The sequence below is a fragment of the Plecotus auritus genome, assembly GCF_963455305.1.
Source record: "Plecotus auritus genome assembly, chromosome: 5".
Classification (NCBI taxonomy): domain Eukaryota; kingdom Metazoa; phylum Chordata; class Mammalia; order Chiroptera; family Vespertilionidae; genus Plecotus; species Plecotus auritus.
The window spans coordinates 174,303,453-174,330,796 of record NC_137776.1 but is presented as its reverse complement, the minus strand read 5'-3'; the positions used below and the strand labels follow the sequence as shown (position 1 = coordinate 174,330,796).

The 27,344-nt window shown below is 49.7% G+C and overlaps 1 protein-coding gene across 3 annotated transcripts in view; it reads right to left on the bottom strand.

Annotated features, from left to right (window-relative positions):
* Nucleotides 1-27,344, bottom strand: part of ASTN2 (astrotactin 2) — a 765,958-nt gene that overhangs the window by 34,424 nt on the left and 704,190 nt on the right. For all 3 annotated transcript variants that reach the window (XM_080667806.1, XM_080667807.1, XM_080667808.1), the window contains one exon: nt 15,071-15,212. In XM_080667806.1, coding sequence (XP_080523932.1) covers nt 15,071-15,212 — 142 coding nt within the window. The remainder of the gene's footprint in view (nt 1-15,070; nt 15,213-27,344) is intronic.

The following is a 27,344-nucleotide window of genomic DNA, read 5'->3' as shown; positions in this document are numbered from 1 at the left end:
TGTAGTATCTGGCTCGTTTCTAAGTGCTTAAGAAGTGGTGGGGGGAGGTCATTGTTATCGTTAACTGGGCTCTAGCGGACTCGTCCTGGAAGGAGGACTGCCCCTTGCTCAGCTCGGCAGCTCAACCTAGTGACCAGCAAACACAACTTCTACCACTGCCTGGCTCTGCCACTTTGGTTGGGTCTCCCTCGCCTGGCCCAGAACCAACTGTCCAGGCTGCGGGAAAGGCCTACAACTGTTCATTTGGGCTAATTGCTCCTTCCTCTGCATGTCTTAATATCTAAGACCCAAAGCCGTGAACGACCCTGTCTTCATCTCTCCTTAGTTGTCATCCCCACTCGCGTGTGAGTTCCCTGGGAGAAAGAAACCACATCTCATGCCTCTTTCAACCCCGTCAGCCCCTCGCATGGTAGTGACATCCCAGAAGAATTTCTTGCTGTTTCAGAAACAGAGGAGGCCAAATACTCTTTAAAATTAGAAAGGGAATAATGGGACTTTTGCCAATTTACATAGGCTTACTTATTTCATAACTCCTGGAGGAGAGCTATGGTCCATCGCAGGTGCTTGGAAAACGTTTCCTGGTTGCTGCTGGCCCTGCCCTGCCTTGAGCCAGCCGAACAGGCCAGGGATTGAAGTAGAATTCTGGCCAATAAGCATCAGGCAGGATATTTGCTGATGAGCTGCCTCTGGCTCACCCCTCGCCCTCTCTCATCCTGTTCATCGGATACTGCAGATTGCAAGCACCCTCCTTCAGGTCTGGCCCACACTAGACCTCTCTGCCTCTCCCCCAGGCCTTGGGAAGAGCTTCCTTATCTGCTTCCTACAGTTCTCTTCCACCTCCAACCTACTACCAGTCTATTAGCCAGAGATCTTCCGAACGAGCAATCTGACAATGCCTGCTAAGCAGCTGGCTCCAACCCTTAATGGCTCCCTTCCCGTCAAGATCAAGTCCACCCCTCAGTCTGGCAACAAAGCCCCTTGATGATTTGAGCTTCACCAGCCTCTTCAGCCTCATCACCCACATTTGCCCCATTGCCCCATGGTGGCTTCAGTAGGGTTTGTAAATTGCTACGTTGCCTTGATCTTCAATAACTTTACCCATAAGGCTCCCTCTTCCTGGAAAACCACCTCCCCTTCTCTCCATACCTTCATCTAACTGACCCTGTTCATCCTTTAAAACTCAGCTAAAATGTCACCCTTTCCACACAGCTTTCACCGGGCTGAGAGGTGTTCTTTCCTCTGAGCTCTCACGTCAAGGGACACGTGTTATCATGAGCTCCATGGTGGCAGGGACGATGGGGTGTTCACCTCCCTAGAAGGCAGTGCAAAGCCATGCTGAGAAAGAAGCCCACACTCTAAAGCAAGAGGAACAAATAAATAGCAATGCTTACAGGGAGGAGGCTACACTTGAGCACACCCTTAGGGAGTAAGTGTGCCCTGGGTAAGTAGAGGAAGGCTGGAAGAGGTCTTTCCTGGGCGGCAAACACTTCCTGTTTCCCCACCTTCTTCCCACAGCTGATCTGCTTGATGCTGTGCAATCAGTTCACTGATTATTCTTGGCTTGTGGCATGGTAATTGTGTACACATCTGTCCCCTCCAGTAGAACAGGAAGCTCTATAGGGCAGGCACCATGTCTGTTCCTTCTGTTGGTCCCTTATAATAGGCCCCGCAGGAGGGAATGTAGTGCAGAGGCTCAGAGCATGAGCTCTGAGATCAGAAAAGACCTGCCTTCTAATCCCTGTTCTGCCATTGACACCCTCTGCGACGCTGCCCAACTCATGAAACCTCTGTGGGCCTTCATTTATTTTTCTCTAACGTGAGGGGGGAAACCAGGTCTGTGTCATTGGATGATAGCTATGATTAAATGTAATATTACATGTATCCATTTATTTAGCCAATAAGTATTTATTGAGTGCTTTCTGCATGTCTGAAGCTGAGTATACAGAGATAAATAAAACATTCACCCTCTTCACCCTCATAGACGATCAAGTTTATGAGGACACGCTAAATAGGCCATTGCCAAGTTTAATCATTGCAATCATGGAAAGGGATGGGGAACATAATTGAGATGATGGGTTCTAGGAATGCTATTCTGAAGAAGCACCATTCAGGCTGAGAACTGAAGGATGAAGAGGAGATGCAGCATGTGCCAAGGCCCTGTGATGGGTGAGAGCACAAGACTTGGTGTGCAGGAGGCTCATTACATGCTACTGTGACTTTCCCGGAGGCTGGGCTAGTTAATGATTAGGGACCGTGGGCTCTGGAGCCAGCCTGTCTGAATGTAAATCCTGGCTCTGCTCCTGACTGGTGCGTGACATCAGGCAAATGTCTCAACTCTTCTGGGCTTTCTCATCTGTAAAATGGGGACAATAAAATACTGCCCTCCTGGGGTTATTGAGAGGAAGGATGAAATAGTTTATATAAAGCATTTAGAACATGCCTAGCATATCAAAACCCTCTTTAAATCATAGCTATTCCTATCATGATTCTTTCGCTTTTCCTCTGATGTCTTTACAGGAATACTATTAGGAAAGAGAAGTCAAAAGTCTTGCCTGAAGGAGACATAGCTGGGCTAGGAACTAAAAAAGAGCAACGGAAAGGTATGGGAGGCTGCCTAATAAAATACCAGGAACTCCACCTGCCTCTCCGAAAATGGTACAATCCTTGTGTCACCTCGCATAGTGCCACTGGCACTCCTGAGATGCCTCCGGGGGACTCCCTGGGGCCTGCCCTTGGTCATCTGGATTTGAACAAGGCTACTGAGATTCCTGGAAGCAAGTTTAAATCCAAGACAACATGTTATTTAAAAACTCACAGGATTAAAGCAAAAGCAAACAAAAAACTCTAGGGATATTCTCCTCTTCTTTTTTTAAGATGCTTTTGTGGATTTAATATCCACCTAGAAGCCAGCAAAATTGCTGTTTATTTATCCTGGAGCTTCTGAGTGTCTTCCCTCTTCCTGTTGTAGGCCATAGATGTGATTAAAAAAGCTCTCGTCATGGTCTTAAATGACTGCACACCCCGAAGGAGAGAGTTTTGGGGGTAGGCCCCTGATAAGGACAAGAGGAGATGCGTCAGGCCTTGGGAGTCAGGCAGGCTGCTCCCCCACCCACTGACCTCTCCACAACTGAGGTAGATCCCCCTGCTCTCCCTGCTTGTATGAATCTGTGAATGTTTCCCAGAAAGAAACAGTAACTTCTCCTTTTTCTGGCAGGGACGCCTGATGAAACTCCCTGCAAACAGGGCCTCTCCTCCCCTTCGCGCTGGCCTCACACATGCTAATGCAAATGAGTCCTGACCCAGCCAGGGGTCTGTGGGAAGGCTGCCAGGAGCTTTAGAACAAACATGCAAAGAATGTTATTTCATTTCTGGCATCCTGGGGAAAGAGGGACAGAGAGAGGGAAGCTGGGCAGCAAGGGGGTGGAGGGAGAGAGAGAATGAATAGGAATGTTTACTGCAATAAGACTAAAACAAATGGGAGGAGACCGATATGCATAAAGGGCCTACTAGGTGCCAGAACTTAACATCTAGAATTTTTTTTTTTTAATTTCACATGTACTAGAGTAGAATTTATTATGCCCATTTTTTTTTTTTTTTTTTTTTTTTGGATGCAGGAAAAGGCTTGGTCTCAAAAGTTAGGTGGTTTTTTTTCAAAGGGTAGAGTCAGGATTTGAACCCGGACTTTAACATTTTGGAGTCCATGATAAGTTTGCATGGAGGCTGGCTTATTAGTGGTCCTTTGATAGGTTCCCAAAGAAAACTGAGCACAAACACCCCATATCCTGAGTCTCTTCATCCACTTCCTCTCCACGTCCCCTGCTGCCATTGTTATAACTGCACATGCATTCTCTCTCACCACGACTATTGTAACAGCACCCTAAGTCTCCCTACTCCAACCCATACTCCACAGAGATCATTCGAAAATGCAATCTGTGGCCTTCTCACTGCTGTTCAGAATGGGGGAATGGCTCCTTAGTCTGCATTACAGGCCTCGCCAGTCCTGCTCCTCTAACCTCGTATGCTCTTTATCTCAACTACCCTGCACTTCTGCTGTTCCCTCCTATGTCCCTTCAACTCCCACCTCCTAGTCTTTATTTCAGCTGTTTCCTCTGCCTGTGCTCCCTGGTTCTAAAAGGTCAATGTCATCCGTTCTTCCAGACCCCAGCATTTGCACCTCCCCAAAGGCTCGCTGGCTGTTAGAGATTATAGCCCTCAAAACTCCCGTGCCGTCATTATGGGGAAAGTCACTTTCTAGTCCAGGATAATTAGCAGCTTCCAAGTGTATCCCCAACACTGGGCACAGCTCTTTCAACCTGAGCCATACGATTTCAAATTTCAGCCACACCACTGCCTACATGAGGAATGCATGACCTACAAGTGTAGACTCTGGAGCCAGATATCTTGGGTTAGACTCATGGTTCTGCCATTTACTGATTAGGTGACCGTGGGTAAGTTGGTTAGCTTTTCTGTCTTTGTTTCCTTATGTATAAAATGAAGTTATGGTAGTTTCTGCTACCTTAGAGCAAGCATGTCAAACTCACAGCCGGCACGTGCGACCCGCCAACCGTGAGTTTGACATGCTTGCCTTAGAGGGTACCATATTGTGAAATTTCAGTGAGTTAGTGGAATAGAAATCTTAACACATTATGTGGCAGGCAGTACAGCTGGATAGATGTGAGAGGCAGGCAGGGGCGAGGAGCTATATCCTCGGTTCATAGCTCTAGACATTTACAGGAAGGACTGACCATCCATTCAACCTGCGATCCCTATTATTGACCCTTGTTGTTTGCTGAATTGGGCACCTACAAATGCCAGGCCACATGTCAGGGATTCACAGGTCCCTAAAACATGATTTCTGAAACCTGTCCCATTCAGGTCACTGACCATCTTAGTTTTCCTATGATCCTGGGAACTATATTAGAGATGGGTTCAAAAAAGTAAAAGATAAAAAGGAATGAGGGAAGGCACCTCTTGTTATGTTAGACATTAGGGGGAAACAATCCCAGATTTGCCACATCTTGTGTCCAAGGGTTCCTCAGAGATGCTGAGAGAGAACAGAGAAATGGGAGCAGCTTAGAGTGGGCAGGACAATGAGCTGACGATGCATCCCCTCCATGGTCATCCCAGATAAAGACCTACCAAAGGCACATATGTACTTGGTGTGTTCCTGATATTGAGTACTGTCTGTGTGCTGGACATGTTATGCCTGGGAGCTCTGCATGTGTTAACCACTCTCTGTTTGTGTCGAAATGAAAACTCTAACATAGGAATTAGCACTACCTGGACCTTACACATGTGAAAACGGAGACCCGGGGGAAATCAGTATCTTGTACAGCCAGACAGTGCCTGGAGTTTGAATTGACCCTAGGACAGTCTGAGTAAAAAGCCCAGACACTTAGGCTCCCAGACACCCAGGCTCAGGGCACCTTCTTGTTCGATCTGGGACAGGGGAGCAGCAGGGGGCTAACGTGAGAGCTAAGAGCCCTCGTGCAGCTCTGACCCTGGTTCAGCGCTGACCCTGGTTCTCTGGGTGACCTCGGGCAGGCCTCATGTCCTCTCTGAGCTTTAGTTTCTCCTAGAAAGAGAGACAGTTCAGTCAATGTCTGATGCCTCGAGCTCCATTATGCATTGATTCAAATGTGAAAGCAGAAGAGGGTTGTTGGCAGAAGAGGAGGAGTCTGTCCTTAGGAGAAAGGAGAACAGAGCAGGAAAAAAAAAAAGCCAGAAATCTGGATTCTGTCTTGCCTCTGAGTTTCTACACATCATTGATGGCGATTCCCTGCAGTCTGCTAACACCTTTCCAGTGATGACGTCAAGACTATTAACAGCAACAGTCTGTCCACGGTTGGAGGTGGGAGCCAGGGGTGGGTGGGCAGCGGGCCCTCAGCAGGCAGTGATGGGCCCACGGCTAGGACACTGGATGCAGGGGAAAGCTGGGAGACCTGGCTGCTAGCCTGGGGTCATTCCTATCCCCAGGAGTTCCTTGAGTCCTAGAGGGTCAGCAAGGAAAGAAAGGGACTCTCCATCTAATCCTCCCACTGGAACAATGAAGACCCTGAGCCTCAGAAAGAGGCAGGTCTTTGTCCAAGGCCCCTGGTGGATGGGCAGCCACGCTGGGGTCAGGCGTAGTGTGGCTTGGGACCCCACCCCGGGATCCCTCCTCAGGCAGAGCTGTCTCTGCTCTTTCCTCTTAACAAGGTGACCCCAAGGTACAGGTAAGAGCCCCGGACTGGATGTCAGGCCCCCTGTGTTAATCCTGGCTCTGCCTTGACTGTGAAGGCCCAGGGTCCCCTGGGGCCTCACCTTCCCCATCTATACCCTGATAGTGTTGCTCTAAATGAGAGGTTCCAAATCAGTGACCTGCAGGCTACTTGTGCACTAAAAAATGACCAACTTTAAATTGGCGGCTGGCCAGCACTAATTCCGAGATTCCACTTAAACATCTAAACTTACGGCTTGTAAACATTCTCAACACTGGGTCTGCGTGCTCCCATATGAATGACTAGCTGTGGCTAAGTATCCTCTGCTGCATCTCTAGTTTACCACAGGCCCCACTGCTCCCTGTTGTAGAGCACCTGGCACACTGTCCATCGCCATCACTTTCAACGTCCTCCTTACAGAGCCCAGCTGAGAGCTTGCCTCACCTCCCCCAGCATCCTGCTGCCCTGAGCAGGGGGCTCTGGCTGCCCCCTGGGACGGCCACCCCACCGAGGGCCTGCAGCAGAGCGCTTCCTGAGAGTGACCTGAAACCTGCCTCCCTCGCAGCTTTTCACCTCGTCCTGCTCCCTCAGGTCCGAGCGCCCACACTTGTGGCCTCTGACTCCTGCATAGCTCTACTGAGAGCTGAAGAGGGGGCCACCCTCCTCTGTGTTTTCTTTTAACAAACGGTCCAGCTCCCGCAAATGTCCCTCAGGGACATCATTTCTAGGGCCTTCGGTGGCCTGCTTCCTCTCCTCTGAACGCTTCCTGACACTCGGCCTTCCCCCTGAAAGCCAGCTCTTCCCTGAAGCCATGCAGCTTGTTCACACCTCCCTTCCCCCTTGAGCCTTCGCCATGCTGCCTGGGCCCCGGTGTGGCTGACGAGGTGCTCGCCGCCATCCACAGCCCCAGTGCTGCACTCCCCTGCCCTCGCCCCCCAGCTACACTCTCTGCCACAGCAGCTGTGCCTCTCGGCTCCCAGGCTCCTCATAGTCTGTCCTCTGCTTGAAGCCCTCTGCTTCCCTGCATGAGTTTTCTGGGGCTGCCAACAGATGGCCACAGGTGTGGTGGCTTAGAACCATAGAAACGTAGCTCCTCACATCTGGAGCAGCGGTCGCCAACCTTTTGGCCTCACGGACCACCAGTGGTCCACGGTCCACCAGTTGGTGACCGCTGGTCCGGAGGCTAGAGATCTGAAATGAAGACATGGGCAGGGCCACGCCCCCCCCTGCAGGCTCCTGGAGAGACTCCTTCCCTGCCACTCCCAGCTGCCGATGGCATCGGCACTCCTTGGCTTGTGGGAGCATCACTTCGATCTCTGTCTGCCTCCCCTGGCCTTTTCTCTGGTGTCTTTCTGTGTCCTCTTCCCTTCGTATAGTGCCTCTGGTTGCCATCTCGGATTTCGGGACCCACCTAATGCGGTATGATCTCAGCTCGCTTCCTAACTCATTACATTTGCAAAGACTCTAGTACCAAATAAGGTCACCTTGAGGCGTCAGGCTGGCATCAATTTGGGGGAGGGGGACGGCACTATGAAACCCAGTGCCCCCTCCTCCTCCCATTTCCTCAGGAAGACTGTGCAGTGGCCCTGGCTGCAACAGCCCTTCCTTGGCGTCCCCAGCCCCTGGCTTTCCCAGCAGAGCGTGACGTGAAGCATGCATGTATAACTGCCTTCTCTTTGGCCTCCCTGCCAGGACTGTGAGCAACACAGGGGCAGAGACCTGGTTTGGCTTCGTTAGTTCTGAATCCCAAGTACCTGGCTCAGTGTGGGGAGCTGTGCAGATGCCCAACCAGTCCGTCCTTTCCCGGCACGCTCGGTCCTGCAGTCAGTTATCAGGAACAGGAAAAGCTGTTTCCAGATGTTTCCAGAACCGCGCTGAGCCCACGCTGTGATGCTTTGGCCCTGCGTATGCCTGACTCCCTGGGGAAGGGCACCATTCCTCGGATCCCCAAATGTGTGAGGGCCCGCCCTTCCCCTTTACCTGCACCAGTTCCTCCCTGACTCTCAACGTAGCCTGTTCTCCACACCAAGGTTACCGTCATCACCACAAACACAGGCTTACATACGGACTGCCCCTCCTCAAAGGCCGTTCCTGGCTCCCGTGCCTGCGGGATAGAGTCTAGCTCCTCCACCCGGTATTCAGGGCCCAGCTCCCCGGCACGGCCTCAGCTCCCATCCCTCCAGCCTCCACGCACTCACACACACATCCATGCCCCGTCCCTTGGGAGCCCTGGCTGGCGTCCCATTCCTGGATGAAATCCTGACGCAGTTTGGGGAAAGAAACAGGCGGCCTGAGAGTCCCCAGCACGTCCTAGGAGCCTCACTGTCTGTCGCTGAAAAACAGGGTTATTTTTCCTCTACGAGCCTCTCTTGGCTTGGGACGCGCAGCTGTGTTTGCTTCTGGCCTGAGGACAGCTCTTCCCCTCTCTAAGGCCCCCCGGCTGCGCACTGTGGAAGGTCAGCATGACCTGGTGCTAGATGGAACTGAGTCTTAAGTGGCTAGGCTGCCCCCTGACCCCAGCCCCTGACCAACAGGACAAGGCACATTCCCATTCCACCAAGGTTTGGAGACATTGGAGGTCCTGGCCCCTGCTGAGCTCTGGGCCCCTTGGCCACACCCAACTGGCTGCCCACCCCAGAGTCAGATAATAGGCCCAGACCTCTGTACTTAGAGGTGGAGGGGGTGGGAGGGAAAATGCTCAGGAGGGTAGAAGAGGCGAGGTCCAGGAACCCAGCAAGATGGAGACTGAGAAGTGATAGGAAGAGGAGACAGGCCGATGCAGAGAGAGCAGGTAGCCACAGGAGGATGGAATTCCCAGTGACAGAGAGAGGACCAGGACCAAGAACCAAGTCAGGGAGAGAATGAGAGAGTCAAAGGGGAGAAAGAGAGGGAAGAAGAGAAAAGAGTTAGACAGAGCAATAACAAAAATGCACAAAAGGGGGGGAAAAAGGAGAGATGCTGAGAAAATGGGAGGGGTGGAAGGAAGGAAGGAAGGAAGAAAGGAAGGAAAGCAGGGAAGACAGGGAGGGAGAATTGGAAAGAAGAAAGGCAGAGTTTCCCAGGGAGAAGAGAAACCAGTAGAGAGCAGGGCAGGCATGTCGGGCAGCCTGGCTCCCTTCCCCGGTGTGTCCTGGATCAACCTTGGGCCTCGGCCTCCACTCACACTGGCCCAGAGGCTGCGACCCAGGATCCCGGGTCCACAGGGGAGGCTTCCTCTGTGCCCATCTCCTTTCTCCTGGGAGCTGAAGGTCTCCGCAGATGCGAGTCCGGCTGCATCAGGGATGTGACTCGGGAGGCCACTAAACAGACTAGGTCAGGGAAATGCATGAAAGTGTGGAGCCTCAGGGCTGAAGAAGCTCTTGGACCCGCGGCAAACCCTTTTCTTTCTAATGGCCGGGGGCCTGAGCCCATCTTCCTGCTTCCGTTATCTCTTGAGATGCACAGACTCTGAAATCATGAAGCAGCCCTCTGGGAGGGTCCCATTCAATCCCTCCTCTCCAGATGAAGACCTGGTGGCCTCCAAAGTGGCAACTCCTTGCCCAAGGCCACATAGCACCGTGATCCCTGTCTCTGCCTCCCGTCATCTGGGCAGGCACTTTTAAACCCAGTCCTGGAGGGCTCCTGACAACTTTCATGCTGTTCCCAGTAAATTCTGTGCTGATTCTTGGCACGAAGAGAGGAAATGAAGAGGGTAGGGTAGGAATGTAAATAACGGGAAACTTTGGGATTTCATCTACTATATAATTGTAGTATCCATGGTGGTGGCCCTGGCTGCTCCTTCGATGTGCTGTCCAGGCTATGTCCGGGGAAGGGTGTCCTGGGCTGATGAGGAACCCAGTGATGCTCCCTCCGAGGCTCCAAGCCCCCTGGGCTTTTGGAAGAGCATCCTTGGGCCAGGAGCCTAGACTTGTTTGCAGAAACACATGGCATTCCGGAGGCGCTGGAAAACGACTCAGCATTGAGAGCTGGGCATCCTGGGCATCTCAAAAATGGCACTGGGAGGCTATGCCCGGGCAGAACAGGGCCCTGGTACCCTTCCAGGGTTTAACTGTTTGTTGGCCCCGGCCAGGGCTGTGGAGGTAGGCTTAGCTTGCCATCCTGCTGGAATGCCCTGAGCACAAGGGTGTCAGCAGGGGTGGCCCAGGCACAGCTGCTCAGGTGAAGTACGGAATCCCGGATAGCCGGCGTAATGGTCACGCCTCTCCTCCCCCTGTTTATGAAGTACTGACAGTGGATTTGACACTCTTGTGCTCTCTACATGTTTCAGGTCATTGAAGCCTCACTGTCTTATGGATTAGGTCGAATTATGATTTCCTTTTATGGATGGAAAAACACACTCAGAGAGGTTAAGAAGTCAGTCCGAGGCCACACAGTGGGCAGGTGTCCCAGCTGGGTTCTGATGGCAAAGGCCTCGTTAAACTATTTGTGTGTGAGGTGGGGAGAGGCATGTGCCTTCAAACATCTACTGCCTTCCGCTCTGGCTGCTGCCTTCTGCCGGATAGTGATCATGCTAACCCTTCTCTCTGACAGACAATGATCATGTTAACCCTTCCCTCTGCCAGATAGTGATCATGTTAACCCTTCTCTCTGTCACAGTGATCATGCTAACCCTTCTCTCTGTCAGACAGTGATCATGCTAACCCTTCTCTCTGTCAGACAGTGATCATGCTAACCCTTCATGTGTACAGGACCTGGTAAAACATTCCAAGCACTTTCTCATGTACTCTCTGGTTTCATCTTTGCAACAACTTGAGGAAGTATGATCAATGATATGCATTTTGTGATGAGATGAATTAGCTCCACTTCACAGATGAGGAAGATGAGGTGACAAGTACCTTCCCCAGGGACCTGCAGGCTGGATCTGGCCCTTCCTGCCCCCAGTGTTGGATTTGTGTATTTTTTTTTTCCATTGCAAACAGGGTGGCTTGCAGTTAGAAGGCACCTCATCCACTCTTCACTCAGACCCTCACCAGGTACTTCTGCCAACTCCACAGGTGTGTGGACAGGACAGAGTCAGCATGTGGAGGGAGGGAAGGGGAAGGTGGGTGTGAGAGTCAGCGTGGGTATGAATCTCAGCTCTATCTCTTTGTGTCATGTGACTTTAAGCAAAATGTTTCCTCCTTTAAGCCCTAGTTTTCTCAACTATAAAGTGAGAGGTGATAATGAAGATGGAGATGAAGATGATGATGATGATAATGATACCACCAGATCCATAGAGTTGTGATGAGGATTAAATGAGATGGTACGAGTAACATCCTTCACAATTTCCTGGCATGTACTGAATGCTCAATAAACTGATTACCACGACTACGACTATCATCCAGGAAGTACTAGAGGTACAAAGACTGGAGACTTTGGTGTGGAGCCTGCATCCCCACCTCAATGTGCAAGTCTTACAGCTCACTGAGTTCAACCTTTCCATTTCACAGATGAGAACACTGAGGCCCAAGGAGGGATCGAGAAGCAGCCCCAGCTCTCACTGGGAGCAAGTGTGGGAACTGCTGTCTGACTCTTGACCTCAATGTTGGCATGTGGTTGCAGTACCCAGGCTCCCTTGGCATTCCTTCCATAGAGCTGAGGCCAGGGAGGTGAGGATGGGCCTGGGGCAAGCCTCCGAATGTGTGGGAATGAGCCCCCCACCCCAGGAATCAGGCCTGGCTGCCACTGTATGTTTGCTCAGGACCCTTTGGCCGTCATCCATGGTTAGAGAAAGTCAGGGCAGCCAAGACAAGACAGAGGCTAATTACCTTGGATAATAGAAAACCGGGGATCGGCAATAATGAGGGTGTCTAGGCCTCTGGCCAAGCAAGGGCAGGAGCCATGGATGCCCAGCCTGGCCCAGCCCATGTATCCTGAGTAGAGATTCCTGCTCAGGGTCACCCTCCAACTCCAACAACCCAAGGGTATAGGAGCTGGCCACACTGTCAGACCTTCTGCAGACCCCCTCCCTCTGCTGCTTTTTGTTTGCTTTCATTCAAAAGCAAAACAAATGAAACAAACAAGGAAATTCAATTTAAATAGGGCCTGAGCACTGTTGTTTCTGTTTTGTTACACCAGGGTGAGCTTAGGACAGAAACCCAGCCTTGACTTTCACTCCTCCCGTTGGTCTCAACCCCGCGGCACTATGTAAAATGGCATGATAGACGGGCTGCAAAAGCAATTGGCCTCTCTAGGTGGGGTGGAGAGAGGAAATGGGGATGGAGGAGGCCTGATTTAGAGAGAGAAAGAGACAGACAGAGAGAACAAGATAGCAAAACTCAAAGAAGAAATAGCAGAGAAACTGAGACACACACAGTAACAGAAATTAAGAGAATAAATAGGAAGGCGAAGAGGGAATAGTTGGGAGAATGGCAGGCAGACAAAGACAGGGTGCTATGCAGAAAACACACAGAGAGAGAATGAAAGGCAAGAAGAGACAGAGATTCAGAAAGGCGCAGTAGGGCAAAACAAAAGTGAGAGAGGTAGAAAAGTTGGAAAGGCCAGAGCCCAGAAGGAGGTGAAGGGGGCAAATGAGAAAAATGCCCATGGCAAAGCTATGCATTCCCAGAACTCTCAAGCTGGGGTCGATCTCATGCACCTTCATTTTAAAGATGCTGAAATTGTAAAACAAGGAGAGGGACGTTTAGCTCAAGGTCCCAGAGGCAGATGTGATGGTGGTGGGATATGAACCCAGACTTCCTGCCTGACAGATTGGTCCTGTACACCTGTGCCCCCTGAATCCTTCCATTACATGCTCTGGCAGCATGGATGAGGGGTTTGGTGTCCAACGGTCCTTAATGAAAACTCGGGGGCCTGGACCCATGCTCTCTTTCTATCCTATTTCTTCCTGAAAGATCCTGTATGGTTATTCTTTCCAGGGCTAGTGGGACCCCCCACCTGCCTCACAGGGTATAGCTCCTCCAGGATTATCCTTGAAAGAAAGATAACCTGCAACTAAGTCAAGGAGAATGAAGCAGAAAGAGGAAGAAAGTGACTAACATGCTGCAGGCCTCCTGGAGGCCAGGTGATCTGGTCAACCCCGAGCATGGAGTTTCTCATGTAGTGCTCTTCCCTGTAACCCTGTGGGATAAGATCGATTACCAGCCCTCTTTTCCAGAAGAAGAAGCCAATGCCACCTCCTCTGTGAAGTCTGCCCAGATGTCCCACTGGAAGAGGTCTTGTAGCCTATTGCACTTTGGGGATTCCGTGCCTAGAGCTCTCATTGTTCCCAATTGATGGTTGCCTTTCTGCATAAAATAAAACTTGGCACCAACATCTTCGCAAGGTGCTTATTCAGTCAGTGGCAGAATCCGAGTCAGAAGGCCCAATGTTCAGCTTACAGTGACAGTCCTGAGTTTGGTGCTTGAATATGTTGGGTGTTGCCAATGAGCCTGAATATGTCGAGTGTTCACCATGGTCTTTAGAGAAGTCACGGTCTCCCTGAGGAATTGGGGATAGAATGCTCTGGAGGTAAGGGAGATTCACAGATTGTGGAGGGACTACTATTTATTGAGCGCATACTTAGATACTTTGCTAGGAGGTTTCTTGTTTATGTTCATGTAACTCTGCATCCTAAGTTTTATTATTTCTGTTTTACTGGAGCTCTTAGAGGTACAGCGACTTATCTAATGGTCACTTATCTAAAAATGTCAAATCCAGATTGGAATATACGGTCTGTGGCCTTTCATACCGTAATTAGGTTGTAAGTTATCTGAGGCTAGAACCTTTGTCATAATCACATTCACACCTGCATTTCCTAGCCCAGTGCCAAGACATTGGAAACCCTCAAAATATAGCTGCTGAATAAGTAAATGAGTACTGGATGAGTCAATAAAAATGCAAATGAATAAAAGAACTGATGAACACACAAGTGAATGAGTGATGGACTATAAATGGGTGAATAAATAGATGGATGAATGGAAGGGATGAAGGGATGGATGGATAGATGGATAGATGGATGGATGGAAGAAAGAAGGAAGAGAGAGATGAATGGAGGGATGAATGATTGGTTGGGTAGATGGATTCATGAATGAATCACTGAGCGAGCAAATAAAAGAAACAAATGAATGAGTTTAATAACTGCAATAATTGTGATAATACTGCTCACCTTGTTAACAACTACAGCTTTCTAGGTTGGTAAGAGAGCTGGTCTATCGTTTCATGATTAGGGTACAGGAAGAAAACTGGTCTCTAGAATTCTATGTTATAGCTTATGATGGCTGCATCCAGATGTGGCAACACTCACTGAGATGGGAAACAAAAGAAAAATAAGCCCCTTTTCCCTCTGAGATTACAGAGGAGGCTCATAATGACCTCCTTTTTCATCTCCAGAAGTTTGGATGTAATGACTCCAATGTACTCTATGAAGGAGTGATAATGCTGCTATTTCTAAGGGACTGGCTGGATCTATCACTAAAAATTTATATGTATATACATGTATATGCATATATACTTATGTATATATATATATATATATATATATATATATGCATTAATATGTGTATATAGATAGCATGTTTATATATATAATAGAATATTTTTCAGAGGAGATATCACGGAACTGAGAAAAGAACACAAGGCAAGGGCACCTGCCCCAGCCCTCCTTGCTAACTTGCCTCTTTCCCTCTTGGCCTACAGATTCTTTGCCAGCTGGAGATATGGTTTTGGGTTTCTGGCCTCCCCAGGCCCTTCAGCACTAACCAGTATGATTCTATGACTCACTGTGGCCACGCTTCTCCAGTGGATACTTGGAAACCTTAGCATCTCAAGGTGCACACACAGGCTGGCCTATAAAACACTGGGTTGGCCTGGCCAGACTATGCATGCCTCGCTTCCCAGACTGAAACCAGCCCTGTCTGCTTCACACTCCCCACGCACCCAGCAGGTCTTACTTGTAGAGGCCGTCGGGCTCCAGACACTTGAAGATGACGGAGTAGATACTGACTTCGGGGACCTCTCCGTGGCTTCGACCAGCTGCTACACAAGATGTGCCCAGGCCAGAGAGTAAGTCATCGGCAAAACTCAGGAATTCTCCTGGAGGGAGACAGAGAAAGATAAGCTCCCCGGCTCAGGCCTTGGTGGGCAGACATTCTTGCTGCTGTCCAATTCCATCAACTGTCTGCATAGCACTGCTAAGAGGGTTAGTGGACAGAATAAGCACAAGATATGAAGATGACACAGGCCAGTACATAGCCCTGAACTCTTTATTTAAATTCACACCTAAACTTTCTCAACTGCAAGTGGGAATACTAGTACCTACCTTCATAATATTGTACCAAGGTTTACTTGATGTAAATTATTGTGCAATAAAAATGTATAAAAAGGCTAGAGAACTGCATTTCCCTTCCTGTATAACAAAGGAGTTGAACTAAGAATAGAAAACAGGTTTTGTGTCACCTGGCGCTAGATTCATGGAGTGTTGTGATGGACAGAGACCTGGTTTAGCTAAGGAGGTATGAATTCCGAGACTGGTCAGTGATGAGGGGCATGGGATAGAAAGGGACGGTGGAAGAACAAGGGCTGGATGCTGTGATTTCTAGTCACCTAGCCATCAGGTTTTATTTATTTATTCTTAAGGTTTTTCAACTGATTTTTAGAGAGGAAGGGAGAGGGAGAGAGAGGGGAAACATCAATGTGAGAGTGAGACATCAATCAGCTGCCTCCTGCATGCCCCTTACTGGAGATCGAGCCCACAACCCAGGCATGTACCCTGACTGGGAATCTAACCAGCCACCTTGTAGTGCACGGGATGACACCCAACCCACTGAGCCACATCGGCCAGGGCCAGCCATCCTATGTTAGAAAGCAGCTGATATTTACTAGCTATAGGAGTGAAGCAGAAGATTTGATGAAGACTAGAAGAATGAACATTTGGAATCCTGAGATTTCATCTTAGCTCTGTGAAGAATTTGCTGTATAGCTTTGGGCAACTCAATTCCCATCTCAGAGCTGTGATTTTTTCTCCTCTGTAAAGTGGAGGTGCTAGAATCACTATTAGGATTTTTGAAAAATAAAATAAAAATGTAGATGTGCACAAAGATTAAGTTATGGGGATAGACATCATGGCACTATTTAAACGAGCAAGAGTTTAGAAACCAAATGTTCAATGACATAGAAACAGCAATACCAATTAGAGTTCAATGGTGCAATGGAATATTTTATAGCCCCTAAAAGTAATATTGTGGAATAACATGAGTTACATGAAAGGATATTCATGACATATTAAGTTTATAAACAGGTTACACTATTACAGAATAATCTCATTTGGGGTGGAAATCTTACATGTGTGTCTATTTAGAAAGAGAAGGAAAAAAATACAGCAAATGCATAATAGTGGCTTTGTCTGCAAAGTGAGATAATGGGTACTTTTTCTCTCTTGTTTTTGCTTATCTCTGTTCTGCTTTTTTAATTATCTACAATGAACATGTATTGCTTTTGTAACAAGGGGGAAAAATCAACAAAATTTACTTAAAAATAGATAAAGTGAATGAGCCAGACCAAATGGCCTCGGAGTTCCCTTCCAAAGTCTACAATGGGATGATTTGGAAACGGTCTGAGGCCTCCACATTGCTGAGTCCTGGTCCTGCCTGACCCAGAGGGCCCCACACTCTCTACGCGCTTACATTCTCAGGAATAAACAAGAGGAGGATGTCCATTCCACGCTATCTTCTCTACCTGGGCTGAAGGACAATCCGATTTGATGGAACCATCACCAAACAGTGTCTGGGATGACTAAGACCCAGAGAAGCCACGTGGCCCATCTGTCCCAGGGAACGGGGTGGGCAGCCCACGTAGCTCACTTCCTCTCCGCCCTGCTAAGGGCAGTCCACTCTCCATTCACAAGTGGACCGTGTTAACACTTGTCTGACTGAAGTGTCTGGATGGGCCTGGATTCCGGTGAATGACGGTTCTCTAACGTATCGCTCCCTGTGGTCCAGAACAACAGAACTGATGGGCAGTGTTTTCTGTTTTCCACTTTTTATTTATTATTTATTTAATATATTTTTATTGATTTCAGAGAGGAAGAAAAAGAGAGAGAGAGAGAGAAACATCAATGATGAGAGAATCATTGATCAGCTGCCTCCTGCACGCCCCACATTGGGGACTGAGCCCGCAATCTGGGCATGTGCCCTGACCAGGAACTGAACCATGACCTTCTGGTTCATAGGTCGATGCTCAACCCCTGAGCCATGCTGGCCAGGCCTCTGTTTCCCCCTCTTTAAAACGACGATGTACAGTGCACAGCCTTGATCTGTAGATGCCGGAGCGCATGTCTGGATCAGGCTGACACAGGCCAGTTCAGCGGCTCTCACCAGACAGACTCGGGACCGAATTCTATTTCCACCCTTTATTGCAAATCCCTTAACCGCTTAAAGTCTCAGTTTTCCTTTCTGTGACCAGGGACCAATAACTCTTTTATGGTTTTGGAGTCTAGAAAGAAAAGCGGAGTCTAGGAAGAAACTCTCGGTGCAGAACCAGAGGTCTTGCTAGACAATAAAGAGGTAAATGAAACCCTTTTCTCGTCGCAGACGTTCTCGTCCCCTATTTCTCCGGGAGGCCTCTTGTGTCAGTGCCTTTCGTAGTAAAATCATAAACCAACAACATGCCTCTTCCAATAGGTACCAACGCAGAGCAACACAGGGGGTGAGAAGTGGAAAAAAAGAAAGAGAGCGGGGGTGGTGGTGGTGGACATGGGATCATTCACCGAAGGGAGTGGGACTTCGTCTCCCTTGGTTTCTTAGGATTCCCAGTCTGGCTGCTTACACTTGTTTTCTCTGAGCTTGGATCCATGTCTGTGTGCTTTTCAATTTGTTCCCAGATAGCCATTGGAAAAGTTGGCCCTTCGTGAGGGAATGCAGTATGCTGTGGCCTGTATTAATGAGCTGTCTTCAAGCCAAAAGATGGTTGACATTCATTTTCAAATGGGCATAGCTTTTCAGATATTTCCAGGCATTTCAGGGTAATTTAGACCATGGACAAAAGCCCCATGAATGCTGGCGCACAGTTCTACGGTTTATAGGTTCAGTTCAAGGGAAGAAGCTGGATAATGTGGAGCATGTAACTAGCCATTCCAAGGGCATTCTGAGGACATGTAGGTCCCAGGTCTGTTTGGGACTAACTATGCATAAGGACCTTCCAATGGAAAGAATTTAAAAGAAGAAAACAGACCTTTAGCAGTAACTTTTCTTTTTTCCATTTAATCCTCACATATAATGAGGTAAATGGTAGTGTCTCCATTGTAAAGCTGAGATTATGCTTACAAATTTAGGAAGAAACGGGGCTGAGATTTGAACCCCTTTTCCTCCTAACACCAAAGCCACACCTTTTCGTTTATACGATGCTGCCTCCTAGAGAAAGTTTACAGAGAGCGAGCTTTCTCAATCCTCTTCAATTTGCCATTGAATTCCTGCCACTCTCTTAGCTCTATGGGCTTGAGGAATGACATAATAAAAGAAATGGTCCCTGACCTTCTACAGCTTGTAATCTGACAACGGGAAGAGTTGTTAAATACAAGAACAGACCCATAAAGTAAATTGCAATATTGCTTTTCTTGGCACTCTGTTCCAGAAGGTTTAAACTCGACCTAGATGGAGGCAGGTGAATGAGGCAACCCCTACCTGGCCCTCCTCACTTAGGGGAGGGAGGGGGGAGATAAAAGAGGCCTGGGGCTTCTCTATGCACAAATGTATTTCAGTGTAATTCTACACATACATGTGGTTTCACAGGATAACACACTCCGCCCCTGGCAGCGGTACAGCTGATGGACAGTAACACAGTGCAGCGGTGAAGAGGCAAGGCTCTGAATTTACTCTGCCTAAGATAAAATCCTGGCCCACCCCCACTTACAATGGGCCTTGGACAGGCCCTATTTTCTCCTATGTGAAATGGGCATAATCATAGCCACTAACCTGCAGTGTTGTTGTGAATATCATATAAAATACCATGTACATTGTCAGAAACCAATCAGAACAATGCCTGGTAAACTGCAAGAGCTCAAAAATATTTCAACTATCAGCACTGTTTTATTTTTTTTAATGTTTTTTATTTATTTTTAGACAGGAAGGGAGAGAGAGAGAGAGAAACATCAATGACGGGAGAGAATCATTGATCGGCTGCCTCCTGCACAAGCCTTATTGGGAATTGAGCCCACAACCCAGGCATGTGCCCTGACTGGGAATTGAACGCGGGAACGCTTGGACCATGGGACCATCCTGGCACATCAGTATTGTTTTTGTCACTATTGTTGTCATAACCCAGAGAGAGACAAGGACCCTTAGAGATTTTTGTTTTTATCCAACCTACTCCTTTGCCGGGTGCCAAAACTGAAGCCCCGAGAGGGAAAGGGGCGTGCCCATGGCCATGCACAGAGTGGGGGTAGACTTGGAACAAAGCTGGATCTCTCCAATCCTAGGGCCTTCCAGGTAAGGCATAGCAGCCGACCTAGGAGACAGCGTCGCCAGTGAGAATTGAAGAGCTTCCGGAGCTGCTCCAGGAGCCCTTGCTCCTCAGGTTCTGACCAACTTTATTCCACATGAGTGTGAGCCACAGCTCCTGGGCATCTACTATGTGCTGGGCAGTGTACGAGGCACAGGTTCCACCCGGCTAGCGTCTCAAACTTGGAAACTTTGAGAAAGATCAAAGCCCAGGAGAGACGAGTTCAACTGGTTTCCAATGTGGAGCCTAGTCTAACACTGGTCTGCAAATTAGAAAATCTAGAACTCAGGGGTGAGAAGGAATGGCCAAGGTGCGGGGAGGGGCTAAGTCTGTCTCCTCTACCCACACTGACCTTCCCCCAGACAAACTCCACTTTAATCTGTTTTCTATGCTGATGGCTTGTGTTTTATTTGGGTTGGGGGGAAACACTTTAAAAATAAAAAGCTTGGCTGAAAAGTTTTATTGCTTGAAAACTTTGAATCCTAAAACACTGCCACCTTCCCTGATAGAAACAGGGGAGTTCAGGAGTGTTGCGCACGCACGCGCGCACGCACACACACACACACCCCTTCCTCTCCCCCGCTCCTCCCCGCCTCCCCCCAACCAGGGCTTTGCTTCCCAGTAACCAGCTCCTGGCCTCTGAGATATTCATCCCTTCCACCAGGACACTGCCTGGGCTGCCCCTACCCCTCCTCCCGGGCACACTGTTATGGCAGAACCCTCCTGGACCAAGGCTGCTGCTGCAGCCAGCCTCACCCAGGCCTGTCCAAGACACTCGCATTCTTTCTCTGTTTTCCTTTCCTTGAAAACAGATAGGGAGTTGGGAGTCGCTGTAGGAATGTGCCTGTTCCCCATTATGGGTCTTCTGGGGCTGTAACCCGAGTGGCTGGGGCCAGACCCCCACACGTTTCTTCATCCACTCAGCCTTGAGCCTCGCTCGCATTACGATCCACAGAAAGGGTCGACCGTGATTCTGCAGAAGCTCCCGAACCAGCCCAATGGAGCACTGAGCCATTTTTCCAGAGGCCCCACCCCTGTCCCCACTCTCTCTCCTGCTCCTTTCATGACTCCCTCAGCCCTCTTCCTCTTTAGTGCTCCCGCTCCCTCTCCCTCTCCCTCTCCCTCTCCCTCAGCCTCTGATTGAGGTCGAAGTCAGAGCTGGCCACCAGAGCAAATTAAAAACAGGTTCGGAGAAGAGCAGCCGAGAAATTCCAAAATAGAAGGGGCGGGATCTATTCAGCCCAGGTGGGGAGAAAGGTCCCCACTCAGGAGTCCACACTCTTTAAGGAAAACACCAAGGGGATTTAGAGGCCATCCAGGCTGGCCCCTCCTAGCCTGTAGCTGCTCCCTGCCGGGTGCCCAGGGAGGGGCAGGGCCCTGCGTTTCCCCACCTTTCCTTGGCTTGGGCAAATGTAGGCATTCATTCTGAGACAGAGTACCTCCTGGAGGACCTCGCACCATCCGCTGGAGTGGACTCTTCTTCCCATACATGATGCTGCTTTAACTTGAAAAGCCAGCGTGTGCTGGTGCTGGCCATGCAACATAGGGCAAAGGAGTGCATTTGGGGGGGCGGGGAGGACAGAAGAAACCTGTTTGTTTGTTTTTTGTTTTTGAGCCAGGCTCCACCACTTATGAACTATATTATCTAGGGACAATATCTTCATCTGGAAAGTGGGTGGTCATCAGAGAATCCAGCCAGGAATCAATAATACATGCGGCATCCCCGCTACATGGATGGTTCCCCAATCTCAGTGCCCCGCACACTGCTACCTCTTCCTCCTTAGGTCCCACTAATTTGTCTCGTAACTTTTTAGTGGCCAAACTCGGCTGCTTTTAGATACATTGCATGATACCTAACTCCCTAGAACTTCTTTTTTCCCCCAAAAGAAGTAAATTTTAAAAGAAGTTAGAAAGGAAGGAAGGGAGGGAGGAAGGAGAGAGGAGAAAATCTTTATTTAGTTCTTACTATACAGTGTCAAAAGTGTTTGACATTTTTACTCATATTGTCTTGCTTAAATGTTCAAAACAACCCATGTTCGTTAATATTCAATACGCCCTAATGAATTCGGTTCATTGAGCTTTTACAAATGAGGAATCAGGTTCAAGGTCGGTTAAACAACCTGCCTAACAAGATCCCCTAGAAATGGTGGAGTGAAGGCTAGAACCAGGGCATCGGAGGTGCAGAGTCTGTGCTTGTCCTCCGGCACCCTGGCCTGCAGGCAGGGAGCTGCTTTCGGCAGGAGCTGTTGTGGCCCCATCTGAGGCACCAGGGCCAGCATCAGGCTGGCCATGCAGGTATTTGTGGAATTCTGAGAAAATGACCTTCAGTGGTTGAAGCCTGACCCACCCCCATCTCCCCAACACCAGCACTCGGCTTTTAGGAGAGACAGGCTGCCTCCTGTGCGGCCTCCTTCCAAAGTGGATAGGACTCCCACGGTATAGGACAAAGGGACTGTCAGAGAGTGAAGTCCTCCAAAAAAGGCGGTAGTGGTCCAGCAAGTATCTGCTGAGAGCCCCTAGGTGCCGGGCACTATGCTGACGGGCTCTGGCTCATCACAGGCCAGTCCTCAAGTAGGCATATGTTGGTTCCACTAATAGCACCCTAGTTTCTACTAATAGCACCCTAGTTTTCCACTGGGGGGTCTCCCCCCCCCCCAATTTCAGTCCATATGATTTATGTGTAGCTCCAGAGATGGACATGAGATCAGTGGCCTGATATTCTGTGTCAAGAGGCCAAAAAGAGATAAACAAGTGACCCAGGCCTGATCAACCAGACTAACTCTTGGGACGGAGACCAGGTCCCGATGACGTCACTTGAAGGCTTGGGTCAGCGTATCTGAACCCTGATATACCTGTGGATGTTTTAAATATTGTGAGACTATTTCCCCTTTTCTCTCAAAGGCAGTTTCCATTTGTTTTTTGTTACTTGCAAACAGGAGTCCTACCAGATACAAGTACTGCCTGGCTACAATGGCTCAGTTGGTTGAGTGTCATCCCGTCGTCCCATGCACCCAAAGGTTGCCAGTTTGATTCCTGGTCAGGGCACATACCTGTGTTGCAGGTTCAATCCCTGGTAGGGGCACATCTGGAATGTAACCAATTGATGTTTCTCTCTCTCTCTCTCTCTCTCCTTCTCTCTAAGCATGTCCTCAGATGAGGATAAAAAAAAGTAGTTCTATGAAGTCAATTTTATGATTACCACTTTATACATGAAAAAAATTGTTTATAGGTCTTAAGCAAGTTGCCCAAGGTCACACTCCATCTAAATAACAAGGCTGACTTTAAATCCAGAGCTGTCAGACTCCAAAACCTGAGCCTTTCCCATCATAAAATACTACCCAGGGCAAGGGACACAAAGAGTCCATTCTTGAATAAAAATCACTGCATATTTCCAATGCCCTGCTTCCTGTGGCCTCGTCTTCTGGCCTCATTGCTCATGTTCCTTCCCTCACTTACTCACTCCAGCCACACTGGCCCTTGTCCCCCACGCCAGTATGCCAAGCACGTTCCTACCCCAGGGTCTCCAACCTGGAGAGCTCCTTCCAGATCACTGCTTAAATGGCACTTCCTCAGCAGGGCCTCCTCCAGCTACTCAACCGCATCGAATCACCCTATCGCCCTCTGGCCCTTTTCCCTCCTTTACCTCTTGTCATTAAATGTATCTTGTTCTCGGGTATATTGATGGAGTAAAACGTTATCTGTATCTCTCACTTCAAGCCCCAGGAGAAAGGGTCACCGTGGAGCCTGTACACCATGGGTTCCCCATAAATATTTTTCTAGGGAGTGTATGTATTTACTGTATAGTGTAAGCTGAGCTGATGGCTGGGAACATGAAGAAGAATGTCTCAGTCTTGGGTCCTTGGAAATCAGAGCCTAAGAGAAGGGCTCGTGTGCAGATGGCTTATCGGGGAGGTGCTTCTCAGAAGCAGGCATGGGGAAAGGGAAGAATGAGATGGGGAAGAGGAAAAGTCCACAGAGAGGAGTGTCATTAAATTTGCTTCTGTGAGCGAAGGGGCTCTGTCCCACAGGGACCTCTAGGAAGTGAATGAGATATCTCCCAGGATTGTTTGGCTGAAAGTGGGGTGGCTGAGGCACGTACCCCTGATTACTGATGACCACAGATCGAGACCCTCTTCGGGAGGGTAAATTTCCCCACACTATTTTTTTTTTTTTAGCTGTGCTCACTCATGGGCGTACAGAGCCCCCTCAGTCTTGCATGAGGCCACAGGGCAGAAGCTGGAAGTAAGCGTTCAGTACCACTGGCAGCACCTGGCTGTGGACAGATGGCCCAGCATGCTCCACGGGCCCGAGAGGAGGGGGCATGGCCCCTGAGGGGCCTGCTACAGAGGTCCGATCTCTGCCTTTAGGACATTTACAGGAAGAGAAATAGGTGTGCCTTCCTCACTGAGATCTAGGCCCTCACTGGGCTGTTGAAACAGTCTGCAAACAGTTACTGCACACCCAGGAGGTGCCAGGGGAAAAACGAACCGCTGTGGACACAGCACACAGCCCCCTCCCCTTCCCTGTGGTGCTCACAGCTGAGCAGGGCAGAACCGTAGTGGTTGTTTTAATGAGCAACCCATCGGAGTCCTGCAACTTATTATTAATACAGAATTCAATAATACCAGCCTCAGCATTAACAGGCACTTGGCTAATAGAGTCTGCCCTTTCCTACAGTTGGATAAATGAGGGCCATTAAAAGCCCTCGTCATCCCCACCGTCCCGAGGACAAATGATGCTGATACATTTGGCCGGAGCGGGTATTGCTAACATGTGTGCTGAGAGCCGACCCGGGGACCAGACTGCGGAGGAGGAGGAAGGGGACCCAGAGCCAAGGCCTGCCCCTGCCGTCCCTCTCTGAGGACCAGTGTGTTTACTACGGGCGCAGCACTCACCCACGGAGGGTTTTCCTTCCTTTCTTTCCTTTTTAAAATCTCAATCCTACATGTTACATGATTGTGAAGTGGAAACAACCAACTGAACAAAATGTGCTTCTCATCAGGGTCTCTGTTCCTCTAGCATGTCCTGCGTTCGCTGGGCTGGGCCCTCGAGTCAGCACCTCCCTCCCCGAGCAAGCGGCCTGCCGTGGGTGCTGAAGAAGGGAGGGCCGGAGAGCCCTCTGGCTGAGATGGTGATGCAATAGCCCATAACCTGAAGAGCCGGGCTTAGGACTCTCCTTTTGTGAAGAGGAGAAGAGAGGCTGGGGGATGCGGGGCGGGCCGCCAACCACACGGCTGCCACAGAGAGCCGTTCCGCCTTGCACCCAGGCTGATCCGAGTCCAGGGCCTGTGGTTTTGTCACAACACACGCTTCCTAATTGCTCTGTCTCCACAGCCTTGGTCTCCTTGTCTCTGTCAGTCTCACTCTGCCAGGGGTCGGGAGGAGTGAATTAAATTAAGTCCATAAAAATACAAAAGTAGTTTATAATCTGGGAAGCATGCTGCACACGTAAGGAGTGGCTGTGAAGGGAAACCCACAGAGAGCCAGGTGAGGCTATGAACACGTCAGAGGGGCTCTGCTGGGCTAGAAACGGGGAAGGGAGGCCAGGCTTTGTGAGGCACTGTGGTTTGTGGGTGTTCAGAGCTAAGAACACGCCAGGACACACAGAGTGTGGGGATGAAGAACCTCTCCCCAGGGAAAGGCACAGACACACCCACAGGTGACACAGAGGCATTTCTGCGGCACAGGACAGGAGGGAAGAGCTGAGGGGATGAGGATGCTGAGTGCAGAGGAATGCACAGCTAGCTCCCTGGGATCGGAGTTCCCAGATTCCCCTCAGCTCTGGAGGGCGGGCTTCTCCTTCTGCCCGTCAGCTGAAGCCCCACCACCTCAGCCCACACCAGCCAATCTAGAGCAGACCTGGGCCACCCACTACAAACACTTCCTGGACTTTTCTCCTGGGCATCGATGACAACCTATAGCTACTCTGTTTGCTTATTTACCTCTTTATTGTCATCCAATTACTAAAATGTCAGCTCCAGGACTCCAGGAGCCTGTCCACTGTGGTCCAGCGTGTCATGGTCTCCCCAATGTGCAGCAGAGTGTGGGGGCACAATAGCTGTTCATTAAGATCCACTGATGGATGAGGGAGGAGGAGGCTGGAGAGATGGATTTGGAAACCTGTTGAGACAACTTGTGCTCTTCCCTTAAGTTTTGCTCATACCCAATCTTTCCTCCCAAAGCTTTCCTTGGCCACCCTTCCATCGACAGAGGGTCAGGCCCCTCCGGGGGTTCCCACAGCGTCCTTGCTTCCCATCACTATGGTCCTTAACCCAATGCCCTGAGATCACCTACACAGTGCCTCCCTCAGCATCTGAGCCCTGGGACTGGGCGTGTGGAATGAGCAAGCCAATGAACAGGCAAAGCTTCCTTTCTGGATGGAAGTCAGCCCAGGAGGCCAGGGGTGGGCTAGGGTTTCTGTGCACAGTGTCCTTTGCACTGTGTCCCATGAGGCCAGCGGATCTAGTGGGAAGGAGCAGTGACTGCAGAGTCGGGGACAGGAGCTGCACCCCCACCTCCGGGGAGACTCTGTGAACAGGTGTTCACCTCGCTGCCAAAGCAGACGGCTGTGACTGAATGAAGGTACATCAAACACTCGCCCAGCCTCTGCCTGACTTGATCTTGCAACTAACCCCAACATTGTAACCCTCCTGACTTTTCTCTGTATTTGCCTGTCCCTTTGCTCCCTTAGCCTTAGCCTCTTGGGGTTCTTTGTCTAGCTGCCAGACCGCCACACTCCAGGAAATTTCCCTCATCAATAATATTGCTTCTTGATCTCTAACCAACCCTGGCATTTCTGCCCAGCAGAGACCTCTGCCGCTTCACCTCAGCGTCCACGCTGGCTGCCCAAGTCCTCTCTTGACAATGAGGATGGCCTTTCGCTTCCTACAGCCTCTCCTTTTGCCAAGCCCTTTAGAGCTTATAATTCATGCCCTCGCCTTCTCGTGGCATGTAAGCTTCATAAGTGCTTGGTGAGGTCGGCAGGACGAGATGGGGGTACACATGCCCTTTTTACAGGAGGAAAAACTGAAGCTGGGGAGAGGGATGTGTCCCCCCGATGAGGCACTGGGGCTCGAGCCTGCATTTCCTGATCCCTCGTCGGGTCTCGACTGGGCCGTGTGCTCCGGCCTCCTGTCCCAGCCTCTGTGCCCAACAGGACCAGCACAGACTGACAGGCACCCCTGCAGTGCTCATGAGACACACACCTCTACTGAGCCCTCCCCACGCTCCCTGATCCATACATTACATTTATTCAGGCACCAGTATCAAATTCCATGTGTGGAGAAAACCGTGGCAAAGGCAGCATTGTGCTCAGTCCTGAGTGTAAATCCTGGCTTTGCTAAATGACTCTTCTAAGCAAGTTCCTTAATCTCCCGAAAGCCTCATTCTCTTCATCTGCACAATGGGTGTGAAAGTGCCCTTTGGACCGAACCCCTGCAATCGGGTTGAGAACTGATTTAGGCAATGTACGCAGCACTTAGCACAGGGCTTGGCCCACGGTCAGCGTTCAATCAATGGCAGCCTTACTCTTCTTATTACTGTTGTTATGAAAAACACTGATTCATGAAGCAGTCCCTATGGGGTAGCCGAGAGGAGAAATTCAACAATCCAGGGAAAGTGAATTATCCTTGGGAACTGAACACCTCACACTCCTCCCAAACCAGAACGGCCTAGAGATTAAAAACTGCTGAATGCCCACAGCCCCCCTCCCTTTGCGAAAGATAAACCTCA